This window comes from Lissotriton vulgaris, chromosome 6 (assembly GCF_964263255.1).
Source record: "Lissotriton vulgaris chromosome 6, aLisVul1.2, whole genome shotgun sequence".
NCBI lineage: Eukaryota > Metazoa > Chordata > Amphibia > Caudata > Salamandridae > Lissotriton > Lissotriton vulgaris.
The window spans coordinates 1,283,771,706-1,283,789,407 of record NC_141694.1 but is presented as its reverse complement, the minus strand read 5'-3'; the positions used below and the strand labels follow the sequence as shown (position 1 = coordinate 1,283,789,407).

General features: G+C 42.1%; 1 protein-coding gene across 2 annotated transcripts in view; it reads left to right on the top strand.

The window, feature by feature from the left end:
- FNDC1 (fibronectin type III domain containing 1) overlaps positions 1-17,702 on the top strand; it is a 1,121,378-nt gene that overhangs the window by 588,675 nt on the left and 515,001 nt on the right. For both annotated transcript variants that reach the window (XR_015296657.1, XM_086927416.1), the window contains exon 11: positions 2,993-3,367. Coding sequence is in view for 1 of the 2 variants with exons in the window: in XM_086927416.1 (XP_086783542.1) it covers positions 2,993-3,367 (375 nt within the window). In the remaining variant the exon portion in view is untranslated. The remainder of the gene's footprint in view (positions 1-2,992; positions 3,368-17,702) is intronic.

Genomic DNA, 17,702 nt, shown 5'->3' with positions numbered 1-17,702 from the left:
ACGCTGGTGTAAGGTTCAAGCCTCACCATCCTTTAAACCTTTGATTTTGGGTGGATGCGAAAGTGGCGCGGTTAGTTAAGTAGTGCGACCATAGGAAAAGGAATCCCAGGGGCCCGCTCACTACATTCTGCAAGGCAGTCCTGTCGGTTGGTGTTACACCAATGCCAAGAGCACAGTTTGTTTGCAGGATAGCGAATATGAGTAAGAGTCTGGGCCTCATGGAATAAAATGTAGGTTTGTTTACGGAAAACCTCCACCGTTCTAATCTAGTGCACGTAGACCGGTTCATGAGTGGGGTAATAACCCGTTTACCGCGGGGGACATTCCGCCGCGGTACAGGCGTTCTATTGAGTGGGCGGGACTGCGTCGGTCAACGGTTATTCGCAGCACCCGCAAGGTAGTGAGTTTGCGTCAGCCAATGGAATGGGTTAATGCGTTATTTTGAGTGATTCGTTCATCTGGTAACATCTGTGTGTTATTGGAGCCTTGGCATCTCTATATTTGTACATATTACTGTTAAACCTGGTATGTCCCTTTGTGAATTGTATTTATTATATTTGAACTTGTGCTTTTATGGTTTTAATATATGAAACCGAATAAAGATTTAAATAACATGGACTAGTGCATGTTGATAAGTAACCCTCTCTGCAGAAGATGCTTTATGAATGAAGAACCTGCTCACAGATTTCTCGATTTGCTTATTTCTGACCGTGGCTCTATGGTGAAGGTGACTTGGGTCTCCACCCACAATCGGGCACTCAGGGACTTTGCATTGCTTCAGTATTAATATTTCTTTGTACAACACGCTCTGAAGTATGCACCACCGAAGGCACTCTGAGATTTTTGGCAGTTAAGGGGAAATGAGTTGCAGACATGAAGTAATACTCCCAAGGGCACCCAAACTGATCAAATGCGGAAGCTGAGATTTCATTTGGAATCTCATGGCCCACAGCTAAAGTTTACAACCAACACATCCAGCAATGTTTCTCTTCTCGTGAAGCTCTGCTAGAGAATCCCAAATGCCAACCAGCAGTCGATGCACAAGTTAGGAGGCCTTTAGAAAAGTAAAAAACACAAAACATTGAATTCAAGAGGGGTTTGTTATTTTGATTTCTAAACGCTTCCCTGATAACATTCAAAACACTCAAGTTCCTAAAGGGCAAATATTGATAGTTTCTCAAAGATGTCTCCGTATTTCTGCGTCAAGTGAGAATTTAAGGCAGGTATGTTTCTTCTAATTTTCCACAGGTATGTGTGTACTGTTTTTTCAATTGGTCAGAAAGATCATCTTTTGTATGTCAACATAATGTACAGTATTAGGCCAAACAGAGAAGTGTGAAAGTCAGGTGAATATTCAAGGAGACTGCACCAGTTTGTTTTTACACATGGGCCAGAGGATACTTTACTTGCCACCAAGTAAGCAAAGTACATCTTTGATTGGTAGCACTATATTTCACTATATTTCACTAAGTAACCACTAAATTGTCATCTCTCACTAATTCTGGGTACGTGAGACCCACGGGTTTGACTGTAAAGCCCACTCTGCGAATCAGACAAATGCTTTCTTGGCGGCATTTAATTTGTTTACAAAGTAAATGCAAGGCCCAAAGTTTTTCTTAGGTGCTCGCCAGTGGCGATGCTGAATGCCAGCATTGATGAAAGTTGGGGTTGCCAAATGCCCAGTCTATCAGGTCTTGATTCCACCTCGCGCCTCTTCCTTTCCCCACCCTGCAATTCCTGTCTAGTCTTTCTTCACCTCATTCTTGAGAGTTCTGTTTCATATATTTTTTATTCTTCCTTTAACCGTGTTTCCTGTCTTTCTATTCCTATTTATTTCTCCCTTTTTCTCTCTTACTTTGTGTCACACTCTAATCTGAAAATTAAGTCCCACTCCCCCCAAAACTGTCCACTGGTGTCTGCAACTGGAACAACTGGCACAAATTAAGCACTGCCCAATGGACCAAAGTGGCTTAAGCTACACATAGACTACGGTCATAGCGGTTATCTGTGTACCAGGAAGATGTTGCCTGCAGCGTTGAACCTACATGGAGCATGGTTTGTCTAAAAGTGCACCCTCATTGCACCCAAAAACGAAAACTCTTTTCTTTCAAATAGATGTTATGTATGTAAAGAGATGATGGGCCAAGTGATACCACATAAAAATCTGCAGATTAACTTAATAATTTATGGGTCAGATGTATGACCATTTTTTTGGGTTGCAAATGGAGAATCAGCCAGTTTGCGACCGCATAATAGGTCTGCCCCATGTACAAACCCTATTTTGCGAGTCAGTAACTATTACCTACTCGCAAAATAGGGTTTGCGACTCTATATTAGGAAGGGGCATGCCAAGGGCCTCCCTTCCTAATAGGAAGTCGCACTTCAATGTACGATTGTTTTGCGACCGCAATTGCGGTTGCAAAACACTCACAGTTTACCACCTACTTCAAGTAGGTGGTAAGCCACTCTCAAATGGGAAGGGGTTCCCTGGGGACCCCTTCCACTTTGTGAATGGATATGAAAATATTTATTGAGAGCAAAAAACTTAAACAGAAACGTTTCATTTTTCTTTTTTAAATGCATCCCGTTTTACTTTTAGTAAGGGCAGCATTTTTTTTTTAAACTGCTTTATTGAAAAACCAGTCCAGACATGGTGGTCTGCTGACCCCAGCAGGCCAACACCCCGGGGAGTGCTAGCCATTCCCAAAGGGGTCACAAATTGCACCCGCCTCATGAATATTAATGAAGCATTCAATTTGAGACCCCACCAGGAATTGCAAACAGTGCCTGAGACACTATTGTAAATAACATTTTGCGAGTCGCAAAACAACACAATTTGTGACTCACACATTGCGAGGGTCATACATCTGGTTCTATGACTGTAAAAGCAGCACTTCTCCTATCCCTACACTCTACAGCAGTGCATTAGAATATGTTTGGCAGAGAAGTAAAATGAGTGTAATGCCTTCTCTTCTATCCTTCCGAACTACAGATCTTCAAGGAGCTCCCCTCGTGGGTCCGGATGGATTACCTTTCATTGGATCTGGACGATCTGGTAAACCATTGGCATCAGGCCAGGGTAAACCAATATTGAGTTTGGGCGGGAAGCCGCTGATTGGCCTCGAAGTGATAAAGACAACCAGGCTTCCCACCACAACACCTACAACTACCACAACAACCGCTACCACCACCACCACCACCACCACCACAACTACTACAGAGCCTACTACCCCCGAGCCTACAACAGTTCAGCCAACCACAGAGGAGCTGCTGATGCCCACGTGCCCCCCTGGCACCTCCGAGCAGTATGATGAGGAAGGGAATCTGTTGATGGGGCCCGATGGCTTGCCAGAGTGCTACCTTGAAGGTAACTCCACAACTTTCCCGTAGATGCAGGGCTGGGTGCATGCATGTGTGGGACACCGTTTCATTCAATTCTATATCTTGATGACTTCTCAATGACAGCCAGATTATGGTACAGAATGTGACACAGAGCCTGGTGAATTTGCACCTGGCTTAATGATCCAGAGTGTCTTTTTTATCATTCTTGGCCTTAAATGTAAATGGTGAGATCTTGTAAATGCCATCAGTAGAGGTGCAGGGTAAATATACCAGTTATGCGGTGACTGACTGCTCAACAATGTAGCTTTTCCATAAATAATTTTTTTTAAAAAAAAGAATGATTATCAGGACCAGTGTCAGAGTGCACTACTGAAGTCTGCAAATGGCTTTGCAAAATTGTCATCAGAGCAAAATTGCCTGTGCCGTTGAAATCTCTGGAAAATATTTTCTATTATACCTTGTGACTGCCTTTTTAATGAGGGCAGACATTAGCTATCAGTGACAAAGTTAAGGTAGATATTAGCTTGACCCTGCAGAACAAGCATCCTCTCTTTTGAAGCAAAATGGTGTTCTTTTGCTTCTTAAGCATTATATGTATTTCTTTAGGTATTTGATATAGCGCAAACGCTCCTCCATGGAGCATCTAAGTGCTCCACAGAGAATATTTCTGTGGCAACAGAAGCATCTCCAGAAATAGGTTAGGTGCAGAAAACACTATCGGGGAGTGTGTGCGATTGTGTGGTCGCACATGCATGTTTGTGTGTGTGTGTTTGGTGTCTGATTGCAACTGGATCTTAGAAACCAAAATATGATGGGCACATCTTGGCCCACTGAGATGACCGAATAGTGGTGCTAATAAACACAACACAATGCGCTGACTTCTGGGTCTGGACTATTTACATTTGAATAATGATCACATTATTATTTTATACGATTTTCTCATGTGCTTGCTGTTAAGAACCTAAATAAATGTTAACATGGGTCTACACACACAGAGTTATAGGCTCACCGACAATCTGCAGAAGATTCTCCACTGTGAAAATCCAGAGAAAGTTTTTTTCAGGGTGAGAATGTGGAAAGATCAACCCCAAACAAATGAAAGAAATGGACTCATTCCATGGGGAAAAAAATCTGTCACCTGTGAAGAAACAAAATACATATATGTGCAATTAAGCTTTACATTTCAGTTTGGGAAATGGCATACCTGGTAGAAGTACAATCCAACATGAAAGTAGTACCTTAAATGTGAGTGCAATAAAAAGATTGAACAATTTTGGTCTAGGAGACAGAGATTCAACATGAGGATTTAAGGAACCTAGGAACACATTTTGTAATGTAAACAGGTTGTTACATTGAAAAAGTTGTAAACATTTAGACCAGACTGATTTCTAAAACCTTTAACATGGCAACAATTATATAGCATGTGTAATAATGAACCATTTTCTTTTAAGCAATACCAGCATAAAGATGAGGCAGAAGCAGAAAATGTAGCAACTCATTCTGGTGTGATGACAACTCTATGGTAAATAAATACAAGCTTTTGCAATGCAATAGGTCTCGCATTTACGCGAGTTTCAGCTATTGGAATTGTAAATGACAATGCCTTTCATTTATGTTTTGGTTTTTAAAACATAACTAAAAGACATTGGGCCGTATGTATGAAACTTACGTTTTGCAATTCTCAAATAGCGATTTTTAGAGAATCGCAAAATGCTATGTATGTAGGATTTGCAAATAATTTTGCGAATCCTACATAGTCCTTAATTGCAAATCTCAAATTGCAATTTGCAATAAAGGAATACCTCCCCATTCATTCCTATGGGCCTAGAGATCAAAAGGAATGAATGGGGAGGCATTCTCAATTTGCGATTCTCAATTAGAGAATCGCAAATTGAGAATGTAATTTCAAGGGTGTCAAAAGGACACCCTGTTGCACCTCTGAAATGTGCATGTGTGCACATGTGGCACACATACATGCCCTAAGGTCATGTATGTTCGCCACATGGCACTTTGAAAAATTCCTAAAAGTGCATTTTCCAAAGAAATCGCAAATTACCACCAACTTGAAGTTGGTGATAATTTGCGATTCCTTATGGCCAAATTGCACTTTTTCTGGGCCTCATACATTGCATTTAAGGAATCGCAGTTTGCGATTCCTTAAATGCAATTGCAAAATAGGGAATCGCAAATTTGCGATTCCTTATTTTCAAGGCTGTTTTGCTGTCACACATACCACTTAGCTAAATTACGATCGCAATCGCTGAAATTCGCAGAATTTTGAATGATAATTGCAATCGCAATTTTGAATGATACACATGGCCCATTGTCATTTACAATGCTAATAGCTTAAACTCTCGCAAATGCGAGACCTATTGCTTTGCAAATGCTTGTCTTATTTGCTGCTGGTTATTAAGCTCATTAAATATTAAGATCTTGGGGCAGTGGATTAGCCGCCAATTCTCTGCATGCGGATGCATAGAAAATAATAAAATTCACTCCTGTTACAGTTGCTTATATTTCTAAGTAGTGGACAGGGATGCAAATTATCCACACCGAGAACAAGAATCAATGGGGAACAGTATGGGGTTGCCGGGCTGGGCAGGTTTGGGGCTTGTCTTTGATGACAGGTGTATTGCTATTCATTGTACAGAAGGCAGTGCAGCTCTGTCCTGTGCGCACACAATAATGCATGGTACCGCCACATATTACTGCTCTCCACCAAGCGATCATATTATTGGCTCAAAACAGACCACTGTAAGCTCTTCCACTCGTGCTGCATTGCGAGCTTTTAACACAGCAGAGCTGCGTTTGTTTATTTTGACTTGGGAATGGGATGTTATTTATTTCCAGGTGATGCATGGGGAATTGTTGTTTTGCCTGGTACGGTTCTTTGCCGCCTGCTGAATGCATGGAGACCTACACAGGGGCCGGACGAAGAAGCAACATAGGGGCATGGGCGGAGTTGGAAACACCACAGGGGTGCGGGTGTTATGGCATAACACTCTGTGGAGAAATACAAACCTGCAATTCAAAAGGGCCAATCACGTGATACTACAATCACAGAGGGGAAGGGCATGGAAAAGAATGAAGGGCTAATGATTTAAAGAACAAACAGTCCTATTGGATGGCCTCCATGAAGAAACAGGTAGAGTCGAAAGACTAACATCGCAAGAGGCTTTGACAGTAACACTCTTTCAATTGTTAAAATATTTTGTTATGTCCGTAATCTATATGCAGGGGAAGTCCTACCTTCCCGTGAGCTGGCATACCTCAAGGGAAACAGAGCTAGGGGAGTGGGGGCGCCTTCAGCCGTTCTGGCTTGCACAACCTTACACTGTACATGGGAGGGGCGGGTGTGAACATAGTAAAAGTTGCTACGATGGTTAAGTGGGGGCGTTTTACTGCCAGAGGTTCCATGAATATGTTGCGGACAGCACCGTACAAGCAGGAAGGCACGATTAGACAAGAATAACACAAACCAGAAATAACTATCCGGAAGGCGGGTGGTGGTGTGTGAAAACTACACCTGGAGATTAAGTTAACTGCCTGTTGCAAAGAGAGGGCAGAAAGACAAAGTAGCAGTGAAACAAAAAATTCACAGGGCATGACACTGCACTAGCCAAACAAAATGCTCTCTGCGTTAAATCGCCAGAAGCAGAGCTAAGCACACAAAGAAGAGACTGTTACTGAAATGCAGCAATTACAAAGCTGCATTTCTGATTGACACGGACAACAGCCAATAAGAATCGCTGGTTGTGCCACAAGTCAAAGAATTTCAATACAACAGTTCTTTTTCACAGCGCATGCGCTGTCTTAAGCGTGCCCTAAAAAGTGACTGGGTGATGTGAGAATCCTTGGAAGTTGTAAACAATATAAACCATATTTCATCCCAAAATAGGGGCCTGAAAGTACTGGACAAATCAACTTCCCATAGTAATTCCAAAGAACTTGTAGATCAACTCAAACTTGGAGATAGTAGGTTTCTATAGACAAGTGCAACTTCGGAAACTGTATCATGCTTAATGAGATCAATAAAACCATCTGATACTGGTATTAATGGTTCAGGGTTCATGTGGTATGTCGAGACAAAACATTGGAAAAAACATGTAATTAATGTATAATCCTCTAGAAAGGATGGAGACAAATGGTATTGTGTTTGTAGGTAATCAAAGATAGCAATAGAAGCACCATTCATCAATTGACGTACATAAGTTTTAGTTTTTTCTTTCCAATGTTTAAAATAGAAAGATCTGTTACGAAACCTAAGAAACTTGTTATCAGATGGAGGAATGCAAAAAACACTGTTGAAAAGTACACTTATCAAATAACAGCATATTGAATAAATAAGGAGCACATTTTAGCATAGGATTTTTAGATATAAAGGTACAATTAGACATAACAATAACATCTCTTATAGAAAAATCATGCAGTAAAAAAGTTCAAAAGGATCCATTGATGTATACCGATCTAGAAAATCATGAGATGAAGTGTAAATTTGTCTGATTAGAAAAGAGGAATAACATAATCTGAAATCTGGGAATCAAACACCACCTTCAGATTTTGGATATTTTATCTGAGAAAGTGCTGTAAGAGGGATTTGTTATTCCAAAGAAATTTAGTGCACATAGAATCCAGTTGTGTAAAATAATACTTAGGAATCTTAAAAGGTAACAAGGAATAGTATACAAAATATATGGGACAATCACTATTTTAATTGTGTTGAGTCTTCCCCACCATGATAGAAATAATGGGGACCAGGATGAAAGTAACAATTGTATTTTGGATTTCAACATGGTAAAGTTGTGAGCAAGTGTGTCTCCTAAACTGGAGGAAAACTAAATGCCAAGGTATTTAATTTTTGAGGGACACCATGTAAAATTAGTATTGGAGAACATGTAGTGATTACAGAGGGAATTTAGGGGTAAGAGTTCAGTTTTATTAAGTTCATAACCAGACATAGGGGAATATAAAGAGATTTATTTTAAAAACTGATCCAGAGAATTTAGGAGTTTGGATTTATGGATTAGAATTCATCGGGGTAGGCGGGCAGATTGACTTCCATAGTGCCATGTTTTTGTCCGGAAAAAAGTGTATTGCAATGGATCCACTCTAAGAAAGATTTCAAGCACAGGACAAATAACAGAGTAGAAAGAGACAATCATGTCTGGTACCCATTTGTAAATAAAAATAGGGAGGAGAACAGCCATTGACTAAAACACTAGCTGGAGGATTAGAATGCCGAAATTTGATAAAGGAGATACATTTTGGTCCACACCCAAACAAATGGAGAGAAGTAAACATAAAGTGGCAATTAATACAGTTGAAAGCTTTTTTCAGCATCCAGGGAAGGAGCTGCAAGTGAAGATGTATACCTATGAGCTAGGCTCACAATAATAGAAAACATTCTAGTGATATTGAAAGCAAGTCGTCCCTTAATAAAACCAGATCGGTTGGATTTAAAAAGAAGAGGGACAACAGATTCAAGTCGAAGAGCAATATTCTTAGAAAAGATCTTACAGTCACAGTTGAATTTTGAGTCTTTATCTTGCTTAGGAATGATGGTGAGCAACACTTCCAAAAAATAACCACTGTCTTTGGAGACAAAAATAAAATAAATAAAAAGTTCTAACAACTTGAGAGCAAACAATGAAGGCAAAGATAAAATAAGTTCAATCGAAAACTCATCAGGGCCGGGCGCCTTGGCTATTTTCAAAAATGTAATAGCATCTAAGATTTCCTGAAGGATAATATCAGCCTCCAAATCAGAAAATGTGTCTGGATGCGAAGGAGGATGGGGAAGATCTTTACATTTTTTTAAAGATTATGTGTGGGAGTGGGAGACATCCTTAGCATATACGTTTTTATAAAAATTATTGAAAAGAGTTAGATAATTTAGTATTGGAAACCGATACCTCAGCTTTCGATCTGGTCAACAGGTCCAGGCTGTGGAGGGTCCTCTTAGTCATGGGCATCGACCCCCGCTAGTGGGTTTTTTAGCTGACCTTCATCGCGGACTACAGGCCTCTGTTAGAGTCACCCGGGAGGGAAGGTGTACTAACCACTTTAAATCGGAGAGGGGGGTGCGGCAAGGTAGCATCCTTGCCCCCTCCTCTTTACACTATATATAAATGCACTCGAGCCAGCCCTGGCCACCTCAACGGTGGACGTTCCGCATGCAGGGGAGACCAACATCCCGGTCCTCTTGTACGCGGACGACGCCGTTCTTCTGGCACGTACTGGGGTGGCCCTTAACCGTTTTATTGGCCTCTTTCGGCTCTTCATGACCTCGTTAGACTTAAAAATCAATACCTAAAAATCTCAGGTCATGATTGTCGGATCATCTAGCAGGAAAAAGAAATCAACAACATTTTTTTGCACAGGCAAAGAGGTAAAGAGGGTCCCGATTTTTACCTATTTGGGGGTGATCTTTGACGATAGAGGAACTTGGGGTGCACAACAAAAGTAAAAAAACAACACAGTAGCAAGATCAGCTGCAGCCCTGTTGAGCTTTGCTAAAAGGATGGGGGCGCGACCAATGGAGGCTATTCTTAAAGTATATAAAGCCAAATGCTTGGCTATAGCCACCTATGGATCTGTAATCTGGGAATATACTAAATCTGACAACATCCAGACTGTGGAAAATACATTTTTTAGATCTTTGCTTTCTGTTCCCCAGTCCACTCCGACTCTTACAATACACACAGAGCTAGGCATGGGGTTTGTAACAGACTTAATAAAATCCGCTCCTGTCATTTGTTGGTTAAAAACCTGGCTTAATTTGGAAATTTCTTTAAACCATCTGATTCTTAAAGACTGCCTTGCATTGGACAGAGCCCACAAAATCCCATGGCTGGTCTATGTAAAATCTATGCTTACAACTGTGGGGCGTAGTGAGCGCTTTCATTTTCCTGAATGCATTAAAAAAGAGGATGTCATGGTGATAAAATCTGCACTGGTAAATCTGTTTGCGGCAGAGCGGGAGGAGATTGAGATGAGAAAACCACTTGTTAGAAGGAATTATGTACTTTCAACTGTCCCAGGCATTGAACCTTATCTTGTTTTTGTAGCCAGACCGTTTCATCGCTTTCTTTTAACCAGATTCCGTTTTTACTTGAAACATTTCTTGCTCGGTACTTATACCACTTGGGAGATCCCAGTCAACGCTAATCCATGCGACTGCGATCACTTTTCCACACAGGACACATTACATTTCATCATGTTCTGTGAACACTATGCACAAATAAGAAAAAAATATTTGTTATCTATTTTGCGGGAGGCGGGCTTTTTACAGGTCAGGCCAGCACTCCTGTTTTTACAACTTTTATCTGGTGCACGTGTAACATTCCGTGTAGCAAGTTTTTTAGTGGCAGGTGTTCGCATAAATAAGAAGCGCTCCAATTTACTGGACAAACATACTATAACTGAAACCTGTTCGTAGTGCCGCTGCCTTCTTAAAAACTATGTAGCCTATTCGTTAAATGGAATCTTTCATTTAAAATTTTTTTTTATTTAACTCATGAAATGCGTCCATTTTAAATATGAAATGTCATTTATACTCTCTATGCTTATAATTAATTGTAATTGTATATTCTGCTGTATTGTATTGTATATGATTATTTGTACCCTGTATCTTTTTTTGATTTTTATTAATCGAATAAAAGTGATTGACTGACTGACTGACTGACTGGAAACTGATACCAAACCATCTAATTCAATAATAAAGGGCCCAACAGCCTTACATTCCATTTTAATTTTTAAATAATTAGTAAGCATTTTACCAGCTTTATTTGGCCACCTTGAGTAGTATATTGCAGGCACTAACAGTAGCAAGCTTATTAAGGGGATATTTAGCATTAATTAATATACAAAGCTTAGTCGAAGATTTGGGGGTAAAGTAAGCATGTTCAAGTGTCTTAATTTGGTTTAAAAGTAGAACATATTGAGCATTTTAACTTTGTTTTTTCCTGTCAGAGTAGGCAATAAAGAAGATTTGGAATTAAGCTTTAAAATATCCCAGCTATTTGCACCTGAAGTTTCATCTGAATTATTGAAACAGAAGATTTCTTGAATGAAGGTGATAGCTTCAGTAATAAAATGATGTTTAGATATTAGCAAATTAATTAGCCTTTAGCTACCCTTTTTAGAAGGAATATTTGAGATAACTAGGGAAACCGAAATTGGGGTATGATCAGATATAAAAATTGAGCCAATTTCAAAGCACTGGAGAGTGGGGAGTAATGATTTAGAAACTAAAATGTAGTCAATTCTGGACCTTGTATTATGAACACTGGAGAAAAAAGAATATTACAGCTGATCGGGTGTACAAGGTCTACAAACATGAAAGAACGATCTAGAAGTAATTGCTGATGGAAATTCTTTCTGTGATTTATCATGTTTGAACTTATATTGAGATGTTAAATCCATGAAAGTATATACCAATCGGTTAGATTCACCTGCCAAGATGATATTACAGTTAGGAATATTTGCAAGTTTTACCTTTATTGAATGCAGAAATCAGGGTCAGATTTAACAGTACCATAAATATTAAACAGGGTAAGAAGGTGTGTATAATCAATGACAGCATGGGCCAACACCAATCCACCATTAGTGTCACATTCAATAGAAACAACTTGCAGTATTAAAGTTTTATGGCACAGGATGGCAACACCACCTTTATGATCAACTGCTGGAGAAAAGAAACCTGGCCCGCCCATTGTTTCATTAAATTAACAGATTCGGAAGCAGTACAGTGTGTTTTTTGTTAAAAAGTATTATTTGAATTAGGTTTAGATAAGTGAGAAAGTACCTATTGCCCCCTAACTGGATGTCCAAGACCAGAAACATTCAACAAGAAAATGTTGAACATTATGGGGACGTAGGACGTGACATACGTGACATACAGAAACAGGAATGACAAAATAATATTAGGATGAAGACAAAGAGAAAGAAAGGAGTTCAAGTTCCATACCAGCACTTACCGAGAACAGTAAGGAAAAGAGAAGTGGGAGATAAAAAAAGGGAATATATAAGGAAACAGAGAAGATAGTATGAATAAGAAGAATGAGAAGATATGCAGCTTATTATTTTTTCCATATGCTTTTGTACTTTCCCTTTTTTTCTACGTCTATATGGTTTTTATATCTAATTTGTGCGGGAAGGATATACTTTGAAACATTATTAAACCTTATTAAAGTCATGTTTGGCTTTGTTTTGCTACTGCTGAGTTGAAGTTAATAACCTTGTGTTAGATGCAAATAGCCTAAGTTTGAGCAAAAAGAAAAATGTGGTGAGAGTTCATGCTGCAGTCTTGAACTTAGATATTTTATGTATATGCTACAAACAGTTGAATGAAAAGAGTTGGTGCAGTCAGCCAAGATTGAAATTTAAATTGTAATGTAGGAGGAAGATCAAAAGGAAATAAGTTATGGTATGTTATGTTAAATATATTTACAGAGCGCTCGATTACCCAGAGGTGTCCTGGCACTAGCTCTAGTTTAGAAGAGGAAATGACAATGTAATTCCAACAGAGCCAAGTTTTTAGCTCATGTAAGAGATACAATATAATATGATGCTGTATAAGATCAAGCTGCAATATAAGATGAAGATGAAATACAAGATGGTGCAATATAAGTTCCAGATGCAATATCCATAAACTGTTTCAGAGGGCTTGGAGAAATTAAGAAAGGCAAGGCGCATTTTCTCGATGCTGGAGCTTTCTGAAGTTGGAGTCTAGGATTGTAATCATTGTGGAGAAAGTGCTTAGTGCAATACAAAGAAAGCAAAGTTTCCCAGAGAATTTGCAACAGATAGATGATTAGCTGATTATACATTTCCTTTAAATAATTGGTGAATTGCAGCTCTTGCCAGAGCCAGGATGGAATGCTTTTCATCAATAATAAATTACCACTTTCACTGCACTGCATGTCTGTTGTGACTTATCCCTAGTATGGGCTAGTGTTCATTCATGCTTTTCATTTGTTTGTCGAAATGGCTGTCTTGTGCCAATAAGGTATTTGATTGTTCATAGGATGGTGGTTTTTCTGGGTCTAAGCACCTGATCACATCCGAGTGTCTCTCTAAGAGGCCTTCCCTCGTACTTATTCAGGGGGGTCAATAGTCATCGCTCTGTACCGTTTCAAATATGTGGGCTAATGCTTCTCATTTGTCTGAGATTGCTTTTTGTGCAGGCCTTCTAGCTCTTCCCTAAGTAGTGTTCTGCATTCGATCTCAGCACAGTGGAGAACCTGATTTCTCAAAGCTCCCACTGTATAGAAAGTCTGCAATTTCCAGTTTTTCATAATGTCTCTTTTTGCGGGTAGCAGTGCTAAGTCCACGATTCTTGTTGCTGCTTTAATGTTCTACTTCCACCAATACATACCTAGCATTTTGATCTCAATCGTCCTCACAGCAATTCTTCCATTTGTATACTATACATCTGATAGAACTGCCTGCCAGTATGCACTCAGACAGGGGCAATTATGGTGAAAGTCCACCTTGTCCCTACTACGTCGAGGGCAAAGTGCCTGGGTTGTAGGAAATGTCTGATTCAGTTTAGTAGTAGAGGGGTAAGCTCTATGTGATATACAGAACTGTATGCACAGGAATCATGCATTACATGACATTTTTAAGGAATATTCTACGGCCCTTTGCAATTCTTTCTCATTAAACACTCAGCCCATTGTGTTCTCCGATTTGTCTCTTAGCGGCTGCAGGGAACCCACAGTGAATTCCAGGAGGGCTCTGTATAGGCAGGATGTCACTCTATGTCCTTCCATTACTGTGTATAGTACCTTTGCTCACCACACCACCCCAATTTGGACCCAACCATATGCAAATCAGTCTCAACCCTGCTCCCCATGGGAACAGTCCAGCCCAAACTGCCAGGCCAGGTCCTCCCTGCTCTTGAAACAAGCATCCTGGGACCAATTTTGGGATATCACCCCTCATCACCCAGGCTAGCTTGCTTCCAGTGGCACAGTGAGCACGGGACCCACGGCTTGGCATAACCTTCCCACTTAGGGTAACAAAAACAAAAAGAACAGATGAGGGCCAGCTGGCTGAACAAATCAAACATTCACCCCCAGTCACAAATCTGGGTTTAATCCATTGTTTTTTACTCACCCGCTATCCCAGTTTGGTTCAAGCCACATGCAAATCAGTCTGGACCCTGGTCCCCATGAGAACAGTCCAGCCCGAACTGCCAGGTCAGGTGTGATATTTGTGATATTTTGTGATATTTGTGGGGGTATTTCTAAAGCGCAGCGTTCGCTCCGAAGGGAGCATCTTGGCGCTGAATTTCCTGGTAGAGGATCGAAAACCAGTCATCAGGGCCGTTTCTACCATTAGGCAGGACTAGGCAGTCGCCTAGGGCGGCAAAAGAGCTAGGGCGGCAAAAGGGGGGATTTTTTTTTAAGTTGAAGACAGTGAGTGCAAGCGCACCTGCTTGTACATCCATGCGATGCAGTGCACCCTAGCATAGTGGTGTGTGGAGCGGCCGGCGGCACCAGTGTACACTTATATTCTAACTCTGCTCTCTGCTAGTCGCAACTTTCTCCCAATGTACACGCATATTCTGCTGCTCACTCCTCCCCACACTTTCACACACTCGCAGCCCTCGCCCCCCCCCCCTCTCCACCTCCACCAGAAGCGCCTGCATCCACTATTCCGCTGCATCCCCCACTTAACATGGCGCCGCCATGGCCTGCCATTCCTGTGACCCACCTGACCCGCCCTGCCTTTCTCTGCCCCAGCAGTCCACGAGGCGACAGGCCTACCGCCCCACCCCTTCCAGCCACGAAGCTCCTTTCCCCTCAGAGGCCGAGAAGGCAGAGAAAGCACAGCATTGCAGTGACAGAGGGAGCGGGAAGGGGTGCTGAAATGGGCAGCAGAGGCCTCGCTGTTAATTGTGCAGTGGGCGCAGTGGCACAGAGACACAGAAGGGTCTAAATATAGCTCCTTTTTTACTCCACAGGGGATGTTTTCCTTGCTGACAGTAGGGCCCTTGGCACCCTTGCTAAGGCACTAGTTGGCAGGAGGGGGGTGTGTGGGGTCTAAATGAGCGGACTAGGGCTAGCAGCAAGTGGAGAATGGTTTGCAGGTGCATGTGGGAGAGGCAGAGGGGCTCGAGGCGGTGGCAGACGAGAAAGGGGGTGAGAGAGCTGAGGAGAAAGACGAGAAATCAGGAACTGCTAAAGAGGGGTGAGTGGAAGAGAGCAGACCACCCAAGAACCAGGGACACATCTGGTGTATTAGGGAAGCAAGGAAGGGCAATGCAACACGAAAGAAGCAGGGTGTGAGCAGGAACCACTGAAGGGAGGGATGGCACGCACAGAAGCAGTGAGAGGAGAAGCTAGTGGGGGGTGGCAGGCAAGAAAGAAAGGGTGAGCATGACCTGGTGAATAGAGGGCAGGGGTGCTAAAGGAACGGACACAAGTGAGTGTCCAGAAAATTAAAAGACCCCTCACTTGTAACTTACCTCTAATCACACCGAGCTCGTAAAGCCTGCAAATATAACCCTGCTTAAAAGAGTTCCTTTCAGCTTCTCATCTTCCTTCGGAGGGTCAATACATTCCTCCTCCCTTCTACTCATCCATCCACCCCTTCACCTTTCCATACACTAACCTCTTGCCCCATTCAGCCATACTGTTTCCATCCATCCATCTGTCACTTTTAAGTAGGGACCAGTTCGCCATTCCATGGGGTCGGTGTTGCCTCTGCTTAAGCTGCTGGAGTGGGGGTTCCCAATGCCACCGGGGGCACAGCTGAGAGAAGCAGTGAGCTCTGCAGAAAGGAGTATATTAGAGAAGCGGGGGAGGGGCAAGTGTTGAATTAAGGCGAAAGGTGAAGACCACTGATATCAGGAAGTGATGGAAGTGGTGAAAGGTGACGGGGAGGCATGGTTTAAAAAAGGGGGAATATTGGGTACCCTAAGTTCAGTGGAGATAAAAGACACCAAGACCAGAGATGAAAGAGGCGATGAGGGAATCATTGAGGGAGAAGGTGGTATGATAGGAAGTATCAGGAGTGCAGGGCCTGTGAACAGATGCGAGCTGGTGAAACAGGAAGGACAGGACTTTTTGAATAGGGATAGGGCAGGGCGGGGGGGCGGGGGTGGTTAGAACAACACGGAGTGGTGGAGGGAGAGGGACAATTGAGAACTGCAGAGAGAGTAGGGGGGAGAGGCAGAGGAGAAATGCAGGGGAACGAGGAACACTGGAACAATAGGTGATAGACTCAGGGAGAGTTAATGAACCAGTGGAGGGGTGAGAGGTGCAGAGTAGGGAGCTCTAAAGCGATGGCTTGATATGAACTTCAGAAGAGAGAGATGCGGAGTGATAGTAGTAAACGGGAGGGGGCGGCATTTTTTAATTCTCGCCTAGGGTGGCAAAACACCTAGAAACGGCCCTGCCAGTCATGGTAGCAGTATGAGTTTAGATGGCTGCCTTGGTGTAGTCATCCGGAAGGTTAAAAATCCAAGTCTTTAGCAGTTTTCTGAAAGGCTTTTCGTGAGTTTGTTGTCTCAGATTTTTGGGCATGATGTTCCAGGCTTTAGTGGCCAGGAAGTTTAAGGTTTTTCCACCCTTAGTCTTCAGGTTGTACCTGACGGGGAGGATGAGGTTGTCCTGGGAAGAACGGAGGGATCGACTCGGGTTATAGTGAGGGAAGCGTTTGGTGAGGTATTTTGGACCGGATCTGTTAAAAGCCCGAAAGGCAACAATCAATATTTTAAAAAGTATTCTTTTATGGAGAGGGAGCCAATGCAGGGATCTTAGAGCTGCGGAAATGGATGATTTTCTGGGCAGCTTTAAGACTAGTCGGGCAGCCGTGTGAAGAACACTTTGAAGCTTGGTCAGCGTAGTCTTTTTTGCCCCCGCAAGGAGACCGTTGCAGTAGTCCAAGCGTGAGATTATAAGGGCCACTGTTACTGTTTTTCTAGCGTCAAGTGGAAGAAAATCGAAGAACTTTTTTAGCGATTTTATTATTCCGAAGCATCGGCCCGCTACAGTTCTGACGTGCTGATCGAATGATAAGTCTGAGTCGAATAGGACACCAAGATTTCTTGCTGTTGTTACGATCTGGGGTGGGGCAGCTGAGTCATCCGGCCACCAGAGGGCTGGGCAGAAGGTGGTGTTTTTTCCGATAGGGAGGATCTCCGTTTTGCTAGAATTACATTTGAGATGGTTAGTATCCATCCATTGGAGGACCGCCGTCAAACAGTTTTTGAGGTTGAGCTCTGCCTTGGTTGAGTTATCCTCTAGGGGTACGATGAGTTGTGTATCATCGGCATACGATGTTACCGGTATGCCGAATGATTCAATCAGGGATAAGAGTGGGATGAGGTAGATATTAAAAAGAAGGGG